The sequence below is a fragment of the Tyto alba genome, unplaced genomic scaffold, assembly GCF_018691265.1.
Source record: "Tyto alba isolate M040663 unplaced genomic scaffold, T.alba_DEE_v4.0 Super-Scaffold_14, whole genome shotgun sequence".
NCBI classification, from domain to species: Eukaryota; Metazoa; Chordata; class Aves; order Strigiformes; family Tytonidae; genus Tyto; species Tyto alba.
In genome coordinates this window covers 9,327,556-9,343,543 of record NW_024881276.1, presented here as the reverse complement: position 1 = coordinate 9,343,543, position 15,988 = coordinate 9,327,556, and the positions used below count along the sequence as shown (strand labels likewise).

Sequence of the window (15,988 nt, the reverse complement as noted above, 5' to 3'; positions counted from 1 at the left end):
CTACAAATTTATTTTACAAACTAATCGTAGTTGATTTGTTCATAATAGTCACAAGTCTCAAATGATGTGAGGTATTATTCCCACTTGATTTCTAATACTCAGCACAGAAGAGAGCAGAGATGTTAATTTTCAAAATAAAATTAAGCATAGCCATGCTTTATACTCTCAAAATCTAGTAAGAAATGAAGGTTTACCTTTTAATTTTCTCCTTATAAGATCTTATTTAACAGCCAGGCTGATACTCCTTAGACTGAACGCTTCTACATTATTAATATGACTTTTTGAGGTTTTGCATTCTTTTATACGCTAAAGTATAATAACATGGCATTGGGACCATCAGTAGCAATTAGGACCACTTTATCACCAGCCTTCCTTATTATTTATTACTTCCTTATATATTTATTATTTAAAATCTTTACCCAGAGGACATATTCTTCAGGGATAATTGTAATTTATGATGTCTCTAATCCTTTCTATGGGATGCTTCTTTTCAAACATGTCAAAAAACTGTTAAAAATGCTGTGAAAAAGCCTAGTCGCCAAAAATCAGAGCGTTTCTGTCTTTCTTGCTTTACTGAGTACTGATTGAATCAGCAAAATAAATACCTTTGAGAACTGCATGAGAAAAGTTGTGAACCTGAGTTTGGGCTCTGTTTAGTCCTCCTGGAAAGGCTTTCCTTCCATCAAGCCTTCTTGCCGTTTAAGACATTAGTAGAAAAACCTTAATAAACAAGGTGTGAAAGCAGAATAAATGAGCGTGGTCCTGCTCCTGCTAACATTTGTTGAAAGACTGATGTGAGCTTCCTTTAGGGCAAGGTTGTCTTCCTGTGCATATAAAACAGGGAGAGAGGATATGGGGTCTACACCATGGTGCTGTAGCAGCTCCACCCTGCTGGGTAGCTTCCACTTAACTCCTCGCTAGCTAACTTAATTTAATTTACTGACATTATTAGGGACATTTTAAATGTGACATCATGGTCAGTTTGGGATTGTACTTTCTGTATTTTTCTTTTCTTGAATGATGCACAGGCAGACCCAAGTGTCTCAGAAGTGAATAGTGGTTTGGGGTACCTCAATTTTTGGATGGCTAACTCAAGCTACTGATTTTCACACCCCCCTACCTCCCCACCCCCAAAAGATAGGGGCTCATCAGCCGTCACTCTCAAAAAGCCTCACAAAGTGATTGGTTGTAAGCTATCTCTGAGGCTGCATGTTTATACAAAAAGCCATACTCCATGTCATAGAGAGCAAGATTATCACTTGGCTGGTTCCTGGAGATTTACTTACTGTTGAGGTTTGGGAGGGGGAACAGCAGAAGCAATACATGTGAGCTATCCAAAGCAGCAAGCTTTTTTGTTCCATGAACTAGAGCAGACTGAAGCTTTGAAGTCATACAAACATTTTCTCTACAGGTGTAGAAATGTATAAAGTATAGGAGATCGCAGTTTTTGACCAGGACTCTTGTATTTATACATCTACCCAGAAGGCAATTTGCCTGGTTTGCTCTTAGGTTTGAAAAACGTAAGTAGGATGTACTTAAGTATTTTTATTATTTGTAGTGTTAGTTATAATTTCTGGGTTGGATATTCTTTAACATTTAGTGAGGAGCTAAATTTACATCCTTGTCCAGTTTTCTGTGCCCCACTTTGCTATATATTAAAACTATTTGTCAGATGAGTGTTGATTTGAACAGAACAAGTCTCTTGCTCGGAGTAACTCTGCTCATGCTAAAGCTGTGCCTTAGCTTCAGGAAATGCACTATAATTAAATGTAAATATAATTTGTTAAATCTGCAATAGCTCAAGCACTTTATTGCAATGAGGCCTTGATTTCTTTTATGCCCAGGTAATGTTAGAGCAATATTTGATTTATCCCGAATTTACAGGACTGTGACAGATCGTAATCTAGTTCATGGGCATTAGAATACTTCCCTGAAAAATAGGAGGAGTGTAGTTCATTTTTTATAATTATTCTGTTGTTTTTATGGCTAATAATACTCCTCATATGTAATTCTGAGCATAGTCCTGGGGGAGCCAGATAGTTAATATTAGGCAAAGCTAAAAACACCAGAAAGGCAAAAAACCTGAGTTCACTTTATGAAGAACATAGAGGTATGGCATACATAGTATGAACGGGAAAATTCCCTGCTTTGTAGATTCAGTAGGATGTATGTATTTCCAAATGTGACTTGGTTGTCTCTTTTAAAATAAGAAGATAAATCCTCTCATTCTCAAGCTACATTTCAGATACGGTAGGATTTTTTCTTAATATATTTATTTTTCTTCAGCCCACCTTTGCCCCCATTTAGCTGTAGTCTTGAATCTAAACAGGACTGTTTGGACTTAGTATTATTGAATAAAAACTCACAGTATTCTCAGTGAGAAGCAAACAGAAGATGCAGTATCTCAAGTTGCAGTTTAATTTGGTTACTGAAGATTTTGATGTGCATCTGCTTGATTCAGCAATAAGGATATTTATTCTAATGCATAAACCAGGTGGTAAGTGAAGTGAATGTCTTGTATACAAAAATCTTTACACTGATACTTATTAATTTCAAGATAAAGGAAGTTGCACGTTACTCAGCTGTTTGTTCTTCCAGAAGATTCAGCAGCACTTCTATAAGAGTCCAGTGCTAGAAACAATAAATTTATAGTCATCAGCTCCATTGTGCAAGATTGTACAGATATGGCAGTGAAAATAATATGATAGTGCTGCGCAATTTGCTTTTCATTTGCTTAACTGAGTATGGGATTCAAGCTTCATGTTCTGAGTGCCTTTCAATGTGGTGTATATATGATTAATGTCGGTGAGTCACTTCTGATAGGAATTTTAGCTTTTTCTCACACGACGAGATAGGGAGACTTTCTGCTCCTCCCACCACCAGTTTAAAAGCACTGCAAAAGACAGAAAGAAGGAGGTAATTTTTCAGGTTTTCAGAGTTGCACCTTATTAAAGGAAGTGAGGAGACAGCCAGTGTGTTGGCATTTGCTGCACAGGTGTCTGCAAACCAACCAGGACAGCTGAGATTGGGATAAAAGTGTAAGTAAATTGTTATTCGCTTGAGAAACCATCCATTCTCACTGTTTATTTAAATTCAGAATTTAGCTGGGAAGATGAGTGCAGAAAAAGGGAAGGAAATAATTCTGAAGGTTCCGGAAGGCAAATCATATAGTGAATCCTGTGGGGGTTCATCGTAGGAACTAGTGGAGCTCTGGAGACCTGTTTACCCCTGCTGGAATTAAGCTGGGGAGAACACAATGCTTTATGTGCATAGTGTAGCTCAAAAGCTTGCTGCAGCTGAATGTGAAATAATGTAGGCATGTCTACGGAACTTTCCTTCTGGTTTTAGAAGATGGTTTTTCTCTGTTTATGTATGTCTGTCTCTGAATAAAGAATATAATATATAGTTTGATTATGAGATTCAGTTTCCACAAAATTAATTGAATGGGGCAGAATGGCTTCAGTTTTGAGGAAGTTTAAAGGGCTCCAGTTCATGTGTACCTAGAGACCAGATACTTGGAAATGCTTAGGCACATAAATGTATGAGAAGTCTCTCAGTAGCATTTTACAGTCTTTAAACAGACTGCTGAGCTAATAACGACTGATTGCAGTAGGGCTTAGGCAACCGACTTGCTTTTGTTTTAGAAAGCCGTGCTAGACCTCTATGTGTAATTTTAGACTTCTAAGTAATGTTAAAATATGGTCTGATATTTAAATGTATATGCTTCACCTAAAATTTGAAGTGTACCCCACATCACTTGTGACACTGAGTACAGACCTCCTGAGTTAGCACCTTGGGGTTTTTAGCTTCTGTGTCTGCATCATCTGTTTTGTTAAGCTGCAGCTGTAAGATCAGACAGAGCAAGATCACTTGAGGCTAATCTCTGCTACTGTAGGCAACTGTATCATGTAATTCTTGTTATTATGGTAGTGATATTCACTATGGATAACATTACTGACTATTTGGTGACCTCTAGGAATTTAGTCTTGTAATCTTCTAATACCTTTTGGACTAGTATGTCTTTCAAAACTGACTCAGCGGAAAGCATACGGCCAGAATAAGTATAAACACCAATTATCATTACATTAGTAACAGTGCTGCTGGTTTGGGTTCACATTATTGTTGGATTTATGTGTTTAAATCATTCTAGTGTGGAGAAAAAATGACATTCAATTTGTATTACTAGCAGGTTGGAAAAAAAAAATTAACCTTGGGAAAAAAGGAAGCATTGTCTAAAGCACACAGTGCCAACACTCTAGAAGGTGACTTCCATAAAAAGAAAAAAGATTTGAGAATGGTTCTGAAATTTATTGTATCAGGGATTGACTCCTTCCCTCCTCTGTTCCTCACAGCTCTTGGAGCTCTGTTTGCTTTTCAGAAGTATAATGACATGCTCCAAGTGGCTGAAAAAGCTCATTTCTGCCCTAGGATGAGAACAGAAAGAGGATGAATGCTGTGGTAGGGTGCTGCTAATGTGCTGATCTAAACACCGAGGAAGAAAACAGGTCTTTACAAATACATAAAATGAAAAGATTTTGTGAACTTATCGTTAGTTCTAATGTTTGTTTTCAGTATTCTCTGTAGTCATTTTTTTCTTTTCTGAAGAAATCTATAGCTTCTTCACAAATTGCTTTACCCTGTTGGTTTTCATAATTTTTTTTTTTCATTGAAAATCTCCTGCTACAGACAGATGATGTTCAGGTCAAGCTCCTGGCTGCTATTAAATGCACACAAAGTACTAAGTGTGCATGCTGTTGAGTATTTGCCCTTACCCATCAAGCAAGGATAAACTGTTAGCAACCCTGCAAAGAATCGCTAAATATTCTGTAAGGCTGCCATCTCTGTTTTCGGACAGTACATACAGAGTGGCTCTCTGAATAGAATTTTTTTTTTTTTTAAAGGCAAGACCATAGAAAAAGTTAAGAGTGTGTAAAGAAAAGCAAAGCTGTGTATGTGTGGGTGAGGAGGAGAGTGTTCCTCCGGTACTCCAGCTTATTTCTTCCTTTCTCTATATGTCCTTTTCCCCATTTCCCACACATCTGTCGTGCAAGGTTGGAAGTCACCCCCCCAGTTGCTCTCCGTTGCGCTCTGTGGAACAGCCGTGGGTGAGGAGGGGTCACTCAGCAATGGCACCTGCCAGGGGGCAGCCAGCACACGGGAACTTCTCTACTAGGCTTGCACCATGGGCTACCGTCTTTGAAGTTACACATCTTGCCACGCAGCCTGCTAAAGGACATCCACCCGACTGCTCCCCAACGGCATCTTAAGCTCACGATCCCCCCAGTGCGTTCTTGCATCCGTTCTAACAGAATGGCACACAGAAAAACACACCGTCGTGATCACGAACTCTGGCTGTAACACCCACAAACCACAGTGACAACCACTTTCTAAATACCCTGAGTAGAACATAATGTTTTTGTTACTTTTATGAAAGGGGACCAGAAAAATGACTTGGTACATTGACTTCTCTGAATTCCCATTTTCTGTGCAGCAGTTTGAGCCTGTGTGCTGACAGCGTTGTTTTTATCGTTTACTTTTCAAATCTATATATCATCTGAATACACAAAGAAGATTTCTCTTTCTGCCTTTTTTCACATCACCCTATATGTTATATAAGGAATGTTGAGAAGTAAGTGATAAAAGGAAGATTAAATAGCAGGTCTTGCTTTGCAGCCACTCACAAAGCTCAGAGCCAGGACTCTTTTAATCCTGGCTGTTTATTCCCGGGTGATACTGAATGGGCACAAAGAGCCTTTCTAGCATCCACCCTTTTTGTCAACTCTTTGTTGAATGGGCAACTCCTCTAATAGTGGTTTGAAATATTTTGTGATTTTGTGCCTGATGGCATGATGTAGCTCTAATTGTGATCCCAGAGGGAACAGATGAGGAAAAGAGTATAAATTCGCACCAAGCTGCAGTCACATCTGCCAGGTTTCTGAAAGCCAGCCGTTGCTCTGGCTGATCCCGTGAAGATACGGATGCCTTCAGCTGGTGGATTGTAGGAGGCTCGCTTAGGGGCTCAGAAGCACTTGGTGAATCAAAGAAGGGCAGCCACAGCTGTGGGAAACTGTGGGCTCTTTTAAGATGCCTGTGTGAAACTCAGTAGGTAAAATGGTAATATCTTATTTTTGATTTTTTTGAAATGTCACTTTTCTGTGTTGTACGTAGTGCTCCATTTACCAATCTTCAAAATGGATTATGCTGCATAGTAAACGGTCAGTGTTCAACAGTTAAAAATAACTAAGCGATGCCATCTGCTGTCTTAAAATCTTACTTAATATTATATTTGGTGACTGAATTGTTATCCTAAGAAAAAATGGAAACAGCGTACACTGAGTATAATGTCAGAGCTGTGACCTGCTACCTGATCCATATCAAAGTTATGCAATATAAATATTGATTGTGATTAAATACAGGAGACTATAGAATGTCAGAAGAAAATGTGGTGCTAGGGTCAATCCAATAATAATTCCTCAGTGAATCTACTTTGAAGATAACTAGAGATTTTTTTCAGGCTGCTTTGTTTTTTATATTTCTGGGAGGAAGATATAGAATCCTGTGGAATTAGAGGGTAGGTTGGAAGAACATGGCACACCATCCATTTAAAGTGTATGTTTATTAAAATTTATTTGTTTTGTAGTGACATTCTTCATGTTATATCTATATTTAGTACAACTTGTCATCCACAATGACTTTACTTTTAGGTGCTTTATGGAAAGAATTAACCACACCATGGACTTCAGAGAAGTTGAGAACCCCAATTGTGTAAGACCTATTACACAAAGAGAATTCACCCATCATCTCAAAAAGGTAGAACAGATCATAACATTTAACAGTGCAATGTATACACTAAGCTAAATTTGAAGTGAAGTTGACTATGGACTACAATGCTCAGCCTTGAAACGATAGCTCACTCAGAATATCAAGCAGTTATTTCATGTATGTATATGTGTTGTTAGGTTGGTTGGGGTTTTGACAGCAAGAATTAAGGATGTATTTTCCTCGAATGCATCTATGCCAGACTGTAGTTCACAGGTTGCCTCTTAATGGAACAGTGAAACATCTTAGACTGATCTGAAGGTCCTGCAGTCAGCAGTGCTTAGCAGGTATAAATGGGTGCAGAACCAGAGAGACAGGACTTAACTGTCCCTCCCTTTGTGTTCTTTGTTTCTTTTTGTAATGGTCTGTAAAGCACTGAGATAATCTGTTTCCTGTGCATCTGAACCCTGTGAAGTAGTATACAGATTCCAGTATTGCAGCAATTTGTAACTTCTTGTCGTGAATGGCTATGCCTTATTTAGTGTGGCTGGAATAAGGACGTGTTTAGACATAAATGTATATAGAACCACAGACTGATAAGGAAACGTGTCATTTTCTTGCAGATTTTTTTTTCTAAGTATCAGTACTGCAGTGATGTGTACTTCTGCTTGTATGTTAAAAGATACACAGTCTGTGCTTTCTTACGCCTTTATGTAGTTTAGTTTTCATGGCAAAACTCATCCACTATGTAAATACCAATTTTCAGGTGTTCTACAGTAGAACTCTCCCATTCAAACACTATAGCTAATGGAAGTCCTTCAGTTGCTCCCTCCCTCAGTATTTGAGAGCATATCCACAAGATTCACAAATGACCAAACCAACTGCGAATTAATTCCACAACTGACAATCCCAAGAAAAAAATCTTACTTTCCAGCTGCCTTTTAAATCAAAAGGTATGCAAATGAGTGTAGCATAGTCCACACTTTGACAGAGAGGAGGCTATGCATCTTTCTCATAGCTTGCCATACCTCTTTGTTTTAAATTTCTGCCAAATTTCATCCTCTGCAGATGGACTGTATACTCTGGAGCACCCAGAAATCATGAGATGGATTGATAAATATGGAGAGAGATTTAAAAAATACGTACTTGTTTGTTCTTTTGATTTTTGTTTTCCAAACATTCGCATATTTCCAAACTTCTCTTCACAAATTGGAGGGCTCAAACCCTGCTTTAATAGGCAGAGTAAAATGTGAAAATGAGATTTCGATGTAATCATGGATTGGATTTAAAAACAATGGAGCTTCACTGCAGTTCAGGGTTCACTCCAAAATGGCAAAGAGTCTGTCAACCAAAAGCTGTGATGGTATAGAGTTGTGATACATTTATTTGCATGCAAATCTGTGGTTGTTAACCTAGTCCCAAGTGGGCATGAACTGTAAACTGTGTGTTAGGCCTTAATTGGGATAGTCTTCAAACAAGTGGGAGGGGGAAAAAAAGGACCTGGTTTGGATAATGTAATCTGTGAGTTCCTATTATATTTCCAGGGCAAATGCTGCACTCATCATGAGAGCATCAGTGACAATGTGAGGAAGTGTTATGCCCTTGGCTGTAGAAAACCTTACATGAAGGCAACAGGAGATTTAAAGCTGTTGGAAAAAAAGCAGGAGGAGACTTTATTCTTGATGAAAACTCAAGAAGCTCTTGACATGATGTTTCAAAGAAGTTGCAAAAATGTGCTCATGTTCTAATTAGCACATCCTTTTCAGGGAGTGATGACTGGGTGTTAGCAAAGTTTTTCTGGAAGTGTCTAGGCTTTTGGATAACGTGTATCTTCCAGCACTCCAGCCTGGCTGTATGTAAAACTGAACTGCTTCAGAACTACAGGATAACACAGTGTGAGGGTGGCCAGCGTGCTTGTGATTCTGTAAGGTGATGTGGACAGTGGAGCATGGATTAAAGGCATGGATGATGGGAAGGAATGACCAAGAGGTAGGGAAGGCAGTAGAATTAAAGAACAAAAGGGAAACCAGGCTGTCAAGATCGGCTTCTTTCCAGTCTGTCCACCAAGATTTTCTTATGATACTCTATTCTTGATGATAACAGTGCTTCATAAATTCAAAATTTAAGTGTAAAGGACTTCTTTCTCTTATTCTCTGGTGCAGTTTTTACTTTTACGACTCTTGTTCTTTTCCAGCTGAGTGCTATTTCCAGGGAAGCCAATTCATATATTTTAGAAGTGAGTGGGGCTTCGGGAGGTCTCATATCTGACTGAAAAAATACAAAACCTTAAGTGAAGTACTGACATGAAGACCTAGAAATGCAAGGAACTGTGCATATGATCAGAATTAATCTTAATTCCCACTATTCTTGCTACAGGTACAGAACCACTTCAATACCTCACCTGCGTTTTTGGTTTTGATGCTGACTAGCCAGAGGCGCCTGGTACTGAGTGTAAAATCCAAATTATCAGAAGCTTCTCTTAGACTTTGAAGTGCCATTCTGAGCGCTGCATTGTGAGAGGGGGCTGCTTCATCTGGCTGCAAACCTCAGGTCTGTCTGAAAGACCTCATCACAGCTGGCTTGCTGCAGTTGAACACCTGGCAGGAAGACAGGGGTGTTGAACGTAGTTGCAAATCGTGATTTCTTATCTTTGAGCAGTAATTACTCATCATAGAATTTTAATCTCGGAAACCTACGTACTAGATGCCAAAATGCAATTTTTCTGGTAACTAGCAAGAAAAGTGCAGCAGTAGTATTGGGAATGCTTAGATTATGTGCTTGTCTGAATAAATAACTGGTCAGGATCATGGGGAAGGTTGCTGGATCAAAACATTTTTTTCTCTTCTGTTTTCTTTGTCAGTGTGATACCAGAATGTTTAATTTTACATATCATGTTTCTCTGCAGCCTAAGATTTGGATGATGAATACCAGCTTTTAAAGGAAGTCTGGTGCTTGTGGGATAGGTTGCAAGTCTGGTATAAGATTTTATTGACTTGGAAAGGTTTTCTTTAGTCCCTTCACCATTACCATGTTTTATTACCTCAGGTTATTTCTATAAACCTGCTTCGTAAAAATTCTATTGCATTGTGTTTCCTTATATGATGTAACAATTGAAAGTAATACAGTGGTGTGACACCTTAGGTCAAAGCTGGGATTTAATCTATACTTGAGATAATTTACAGTTTAAAAAAATAAGTTCCATGCATAGTTTGTTGTCAGTTTAGAAAATAATAAAGTTATTTCCACTCACTAGGCCAAGCAGATAGAAGTATTAGGCCAATATACCACTTTTTTTTTTTTTTTTTTTAAAGTGTAAATCTTGCACGAAGATAAATTTTTGTGCTTGTTAGAATGAAACGCAGGCAGCTGTAATTTCAAAATAGTTAGATATTCTTCCAAGGAACAAGAGTACTTTTTCTAGTTCAATAATTTTCTATTGTTTCCTTTCCTTTCGCTTCTTCCTTGAATTTCATCACACACAATATAACACTAGCTTCCTTGAATTAAGCAAATATATCTATAGGCACTCCTACTTCCTTATTCTCCTAAAATGAGTGTAGTAAAAATAGGAAGATTTTCCGAGTGTTCTGTTGTTCTTTCCTTTTCTTCCCAGCAGCATTGCAAAATATATCAACAGTTCAGCAGTGTATGCATGGTGGCTTCTAAGGGGGGTGAGGGAGGAATCACCTTTGGCTGCAGCATTTAATTAATCTGGTTTGTATGTGCAAAGCTTTATAGGAACCATTAACCGTAGCTATTTGGAGAGCGTAAATTACAAGTAACTGTGTATTTATAATGTTTCAGACAATGTCCCTCGATGCATATGCATTGTAAGGAATTTCTTAATGTGTTTAGGTAGTTGTTGTCATTTGTTAAATTGCCAAGCATTGAATTGTAGTTTGTATCATCAGATCTGGACTCCATTCAGCACTGATTTTTCCCACTTGTAATGCTTTTGAGTTTAGAGACATGCATGCACGCTGTGGGAAATTAAGGCCAGAGATTGTGACAGTGATTGTGGTGGTGAGCCTTGGGGAAGAAGTTATAGTTTATGTATACCACCAGTTTAAGGAAGGGAGGGGGAAAAGAATTAGTCACAAACCAAACCAAAAACCTACCTTGTTAAATTTAGACTCACTTTCTCTATTTCTAGTTGCACTGGTGTTTTCAGGTGTAATCTCATTTTGTTTTATGTATAGAGTCTTTTGTTCACTATTTAGCTACTTGCCAAATTTACGACATTCTGGAAGAGGAGCAGCTGAACAGCTTGCTGGCTCTGACAGGAGAAGCATCAAGTAGATCCAGGTTATGGCAGTTCAGACTTTAGCAGCTTGATAACTTTAGCAGTTTTGACTTGCAGATCTGTCTTCATATCTACAGTATCATAACTTAAAACTTTGGGAAGAGAAGATAAAAAGCAATTCATCTTTTGGCTCTCCACAGTGCTAATTTTCTAATGGCATATTTATAGCTGCTAGTAGGAGCAGAGTGGAGTTAGTTTTTACAGGCTTGAAATTTGGTGGTGTTAAGCATGTAGTAATTTATAATTCAATATTATAAATTCAAATTGTTCTAGCTAAGATATGATCTGATGGCCACAACCTTACTTTGTTATATGATACAGTGTGTGTGCAGTGTTAGCACCCTGCTTAGAGAACTAAAGTCTTTAACATCCCAGATCACTGCATGATAAATCTTCCTGCAGCAGCCCTTGCTGTGTCTTTGTTTTCTATAGTTTCAGTCACCTCAGGTTTGTGAGGGCTCACTGGCAGAGTGGAGTTTTACAGATTCCTGCTGACCCAGGATCTTGAGTTGCCAAATGTGGGAATAGAACCTGTAAGCATCTGTAAATTTGACCACATAGAGAAAATGACCACATCTATTAAAACAGGAGATAATATATCTCCCACGCAGCGGGGAGGGGGAAAAAAAAAAAAGGCAAAACCAGGCTATGTGAAAGCATTATCTAGTATGTCTAAAAACATCACTGTATGTGTTTCTATTTTAAGATTATTTAACATAAGTTGATGTTATCTAACTCCACATGTCTCCGCTGAGAGGATGTCATCCTAAGTGCACTGAACATTGCACACTGACTTGAAAGAATAAACAACTCTTCTTTGTCATTTTCCCTGGAAAGTGAAGTCAGGGAAGAGGGAACGCGATTTCCCTTGCTACCTTTTAATTCCTCCCTCAGGTTGAGCATGCGTCAGAAGCAAGCAAACAAGCAAAAGTAATTTTTTATTGGAACAAACAGAGGGGAAGGGTTGAGCTAAAGCCCTGAAGACATCTGGGCTTCTGAAACCTCTTGCCACTTTACATCAGAAGTACTTCTCATGTTCAGGATTTTGCACTGTATGAAGGCCACCTGAAAACCTGCCAACAGTACTTCTCAGTTAAACCTTGGGATGAGGTGGCCTTTTTCGGGAGCTGCATGGGTATGAATCTCCGTGTTGAAATCCAGAAGGTTGAGGGTGGATGAAAAATACAGTCAAAACAACACTCTGGTTTTAGTAAGCACCACGGTTCCTACTTTTCCAATTTCCCTTGCACCCAGCAAGGGCACAGAGGCTATTTTTGAACTGTCTAGACTATTATTCTAAAAAGAATCTCCTCTTCTTTTTCCTCCTCTGGTTATTTGTCATCAGGAAGAAGGGAGTTAGCAAGTCTATTTGTGAGTTTGCCCATGTTCTGAGCCCAGATAAACATTTTACATAGCATGTTTATAGATCTGTTGTAAAAGCACATCTCTTCAAGAACTATGCATTTATAAAACTGACTTTCATGTAGTTTAACCAGTCTAGAAGGCCAATGGCCAAAGTAAAATTTCACATGGCATTTTGTATTAAGGTAAAATCCCTCCTGGCACCGATTTAGCTTTAAAAAGTTTATACATGGACACAAAGATACAATGTGAATGTGCAGCCAAGTCATTTAAAGTTCACATTTCTGATAATTGGTTATTGGAATTATTATTATTGATTATTCCAATGACTGATTATTTCTCCTACGGGCACAGCTCATTTGCTGTATTGTCTTCCCGACCCTTTAGGTGACACCCTTCATGTTAGAGACAGATGGTGGGACAGGTAGGTATCTCAGCAGACATCAGCGTATCTTCCCACTGGCTCTGAAATTGTCTGGAAGGATGCTGCTGTGTTTCTCACTCTTTCCCTATTTGGCTGCTCTTTTCTGTTGCCACTCAGAATCTTGTTACTGCTTCTCTTTCTTCTGAAGATGCTTTTTCCCTGTTGTTGACTTTTCCTCTTCTATCCCCATCTCCTCTTCCCCCCCCCTCCGCTTTTCCCTAGAGGAGAATTTAGGAGCGTTCTGGTTTTGTTACGTGAGAGTGTATATGTGTTCATACCTCCAGCTCTATGAAAGGTTGGTTGTGAAGTATGATAGCTTCTTATACAATCTGATATAGTCAAGGAGAGAACCCTCCTCACAAATGTCACCCTGTTGTAATCTGAGACGATCACGGCTTTTCATTAAATGGGGTTGCTTCATCAAAGATAACTGGGGTTGGGAAGTCGCTGTGGATTGCTGCTTTCTGGGTACTCAGAAACCTCTTGGAGTTGGTTTTGTGCTAACATGGAAAATCTACCCAAAGTGACAGTAATCGTCCAGTTTTGAACAGAACAGGGAAGCAATGGTAGATGGTGCTGGCTGGGGACACAATATGTAAAATTCTTTCTTTTCCCCCTAAGCTTTGCCTGTCAGGCTGGCCAATACAGCCTCACTCTTCCTCTGCTCTCCCATCTGCTCAGCTGTGTCCAGCTGCTGCTGCTTTTCTTGTTCCTACTCTGCTGGGATGTTTACAGACAGACCAGACTCTGCTCAGCTCTCTCTGCTGGTAACTCTGACAGAACTGGTTGTGTTTAGAGAGGAAATTTAGGTCCAGTATCATGCTGGGCTAGAGTGACTCTGAACTTGCCTGCTTCCAGGCTTCTGAGATTCGTGTGTTTTGCATAGAAACTCGTAGCATGTCTCCATCCAGATGTGAAAAATGCTCTAAAATTTTATTCCTTGCAACAGAGACTGTTATTATTACTACTACTATTATTGTTAAGCATTTAGACAACCCACTTATAATGACCTGATCCATGACAGTAATTCAGGTGGTAACTATAACTTCAATAGCAGTTGAAACATGCAAGAGCAGTAGATGCCAACAGCAGCTGTGTCCAAAGGGGAACAGGGAATGACCGTACAAATATTACCCATTTAAACACTTGCAGATATATTTTGTATAACATGCTACATTGATATATATATATGTGTGTGTGTGTATGCATATACATAGTCTAACAAAACCTAATTTTTGTAAAGATCATGTTCACTGTGAGTTAATCCAATGTCAGTTCAGGGTGACTTGATTACAGACAAGCAACTGAAATGGCACTTTTGCTTAACTTCTTAAAATAATGTTATTTCTGGAAATAAACTTGTTGCTTATTTCTTACAAATGGCTATTTTTCTGATGCTCTGGTGCTTATCTGTGTGCATGTGTTAGCAAGATAGAGCAATATATATGCATCTGACTGGTACGTTTCTGTTGAATTTTATTTACCATATACTTCTTCTGGAGTTTGCTTTTAAGAAAAGGCGGGACTTATGTATTTTATCTAGTTTCACAATGAATTTTAAGACTGCTGGAATCATGCTTAGTGAGGGCATTTGATGAAATAATTTCCTTTCCGAATGCTGAAAGATTTATTTCTTCCCAGGACAAAGCTCAGAATATGTTATATTTTTTGAGTACATATATGAATAGGAGTCCACATCTTGACATCACAAGTGACATCACAGCTTGTTATTTATATGTTAGTATTGTGACGGTGCTGTTTCATCTTCCTTTTTCCTTTCATGTTTCACAAATGTTAATCATACTTGAATATCTCATGATTGTTTGTCAGTTGTTCATTTCTGATTGCCCGAATTGCTCACCTGGGTATTTTCTGCATTGGTCAAATTCTACATTCAGATAACCAGGTAACGGTGTTAATTGCTGAGTAACATTCTGACAGCCAAGTTCTGTAAAAGACAGTGATGGATTGTCCCTTTTTTTAAAGCTGTATTTTCTTTTTAGTGAAATGTGTTGCAAGTCAGACCTAGTTCACAAATGTCTTTAAGACCATTCCTCCTCCTTGTCTTCCAAGCCCACTGTCCTCTCTGCCCTTTCTCCTCATAACTGTCAAGCTATTTACCACCAGGTTCAGACTCTGTAACTCAGTTGTGCCTGATCTTTTGTCTTTTCCAAGGCTTGTTAAAGGGTTTTCCATTGCATCTGTTTCCATCGAAGTAACAAAGTATAGGCATTTCTCCATGGGTAAATCTCTGATGATTTGGTGGGGGATGCCAACGTCTTGGTCATGGGATGGGAAGGTACCTAGCTATAGGATAGGATGGATGCTGAAGCAGCCCTTACATTGTGACCCAGCAGTTGATTAAAACTGATATTTTGGGACCTGATATCATAGTGACATCTTAACTGTAGCTTGGAGCTGGGTTCCCTCCTCTAAAGAGAAAGAATTGACTTATTTCACCATTACTGTTCTTCAGTTCTTCAATAAGTATTCAAGAGCTTGCAGTCTCATAGTGGTTTGCTCCATCTTAATGTTGACTTTATTATTAAAATGTGATTATACTGCACTTTGAAATACAGGTTTGTGGTTTTTTTTGTTTTGTTTTTGTTTTTTATTTCTGTAAGTACTTGATAAATGCTTCTATATTCTAATGGTAGTTGATATCTGCAAGAGGATGTCTGTCAGACTTCATATGCATGCTACTGTGCTTGCAATTACAAAAATGCTTTCTTCATGTTGAAACTATGTTCTTTACTATAAAAATTTTTAAGCTGGTAAGAGAGGAGGTGTTTGGGTTTTTTTTGTGTTTTTTTTTGTTTTTTTTTTCCAACAAACTGCCTCTAACGGCAGTGAAGTAGAAGCCATTTGTGCAATTGCAGTGCATCGGCTTATTTTATTAAGGAACAGTAGAACAATCGCTCCTTTTATAAAAGGAGAGAATGAAAATCCAAAGAAAGCAAGAAACCCCCAAAATCCTTATTTTTCAAGAAACTGACTTCCTTTACTTTTTTGGTACTGTCACAGGTGGTCATATGGGAAAATCTGTCCTAGTTTAAGCTTTCTTAGTTTTTCTTGACCTATCTTGAAGCTGCATACTCCTCTTTAATGCTATAAACCTTTTTGTTTAGAAACTTTTTTTT

At 38.5% G+C, this 15,988-nt stretch overlaps 1 protein-coding gene across 4 annotated transcripts in view; it reads left to right on the top strand.

The window, feature by feature from the left end:
• ARHGAP6 (Rho GTPase activating protein 6) overlaps window positions 1-15,988 on the top strand; it is a 340,774-nt gene that overhangs the window by 212,399 nt on the left and 112,387 nt on the right. Inside the window, exon 1 of one of the 4 annotated variants that reach the window (XM_032986908.2) lies at window positions 3,018-3,038. The exons of 2 other annotated variants lie outside the window; for them this stretch is intronic. Coding sequence is in view for 1 of the 2 variants with exons in the window: in XM_032986904.2 (XP_032842795.2) it covers window positions 6,733-6,810 (78 nt within the window). In the remaining variant the exon portion in view is untranslated. Of the gene's footprint in view, window positions 1-3,017; window positions 3,039-6,718; window positions 6,811-15,988 lie in introns of those variants that run through there. One more of the 4 variants, XM_032986904.2, reaches the window with a different exon arrangement.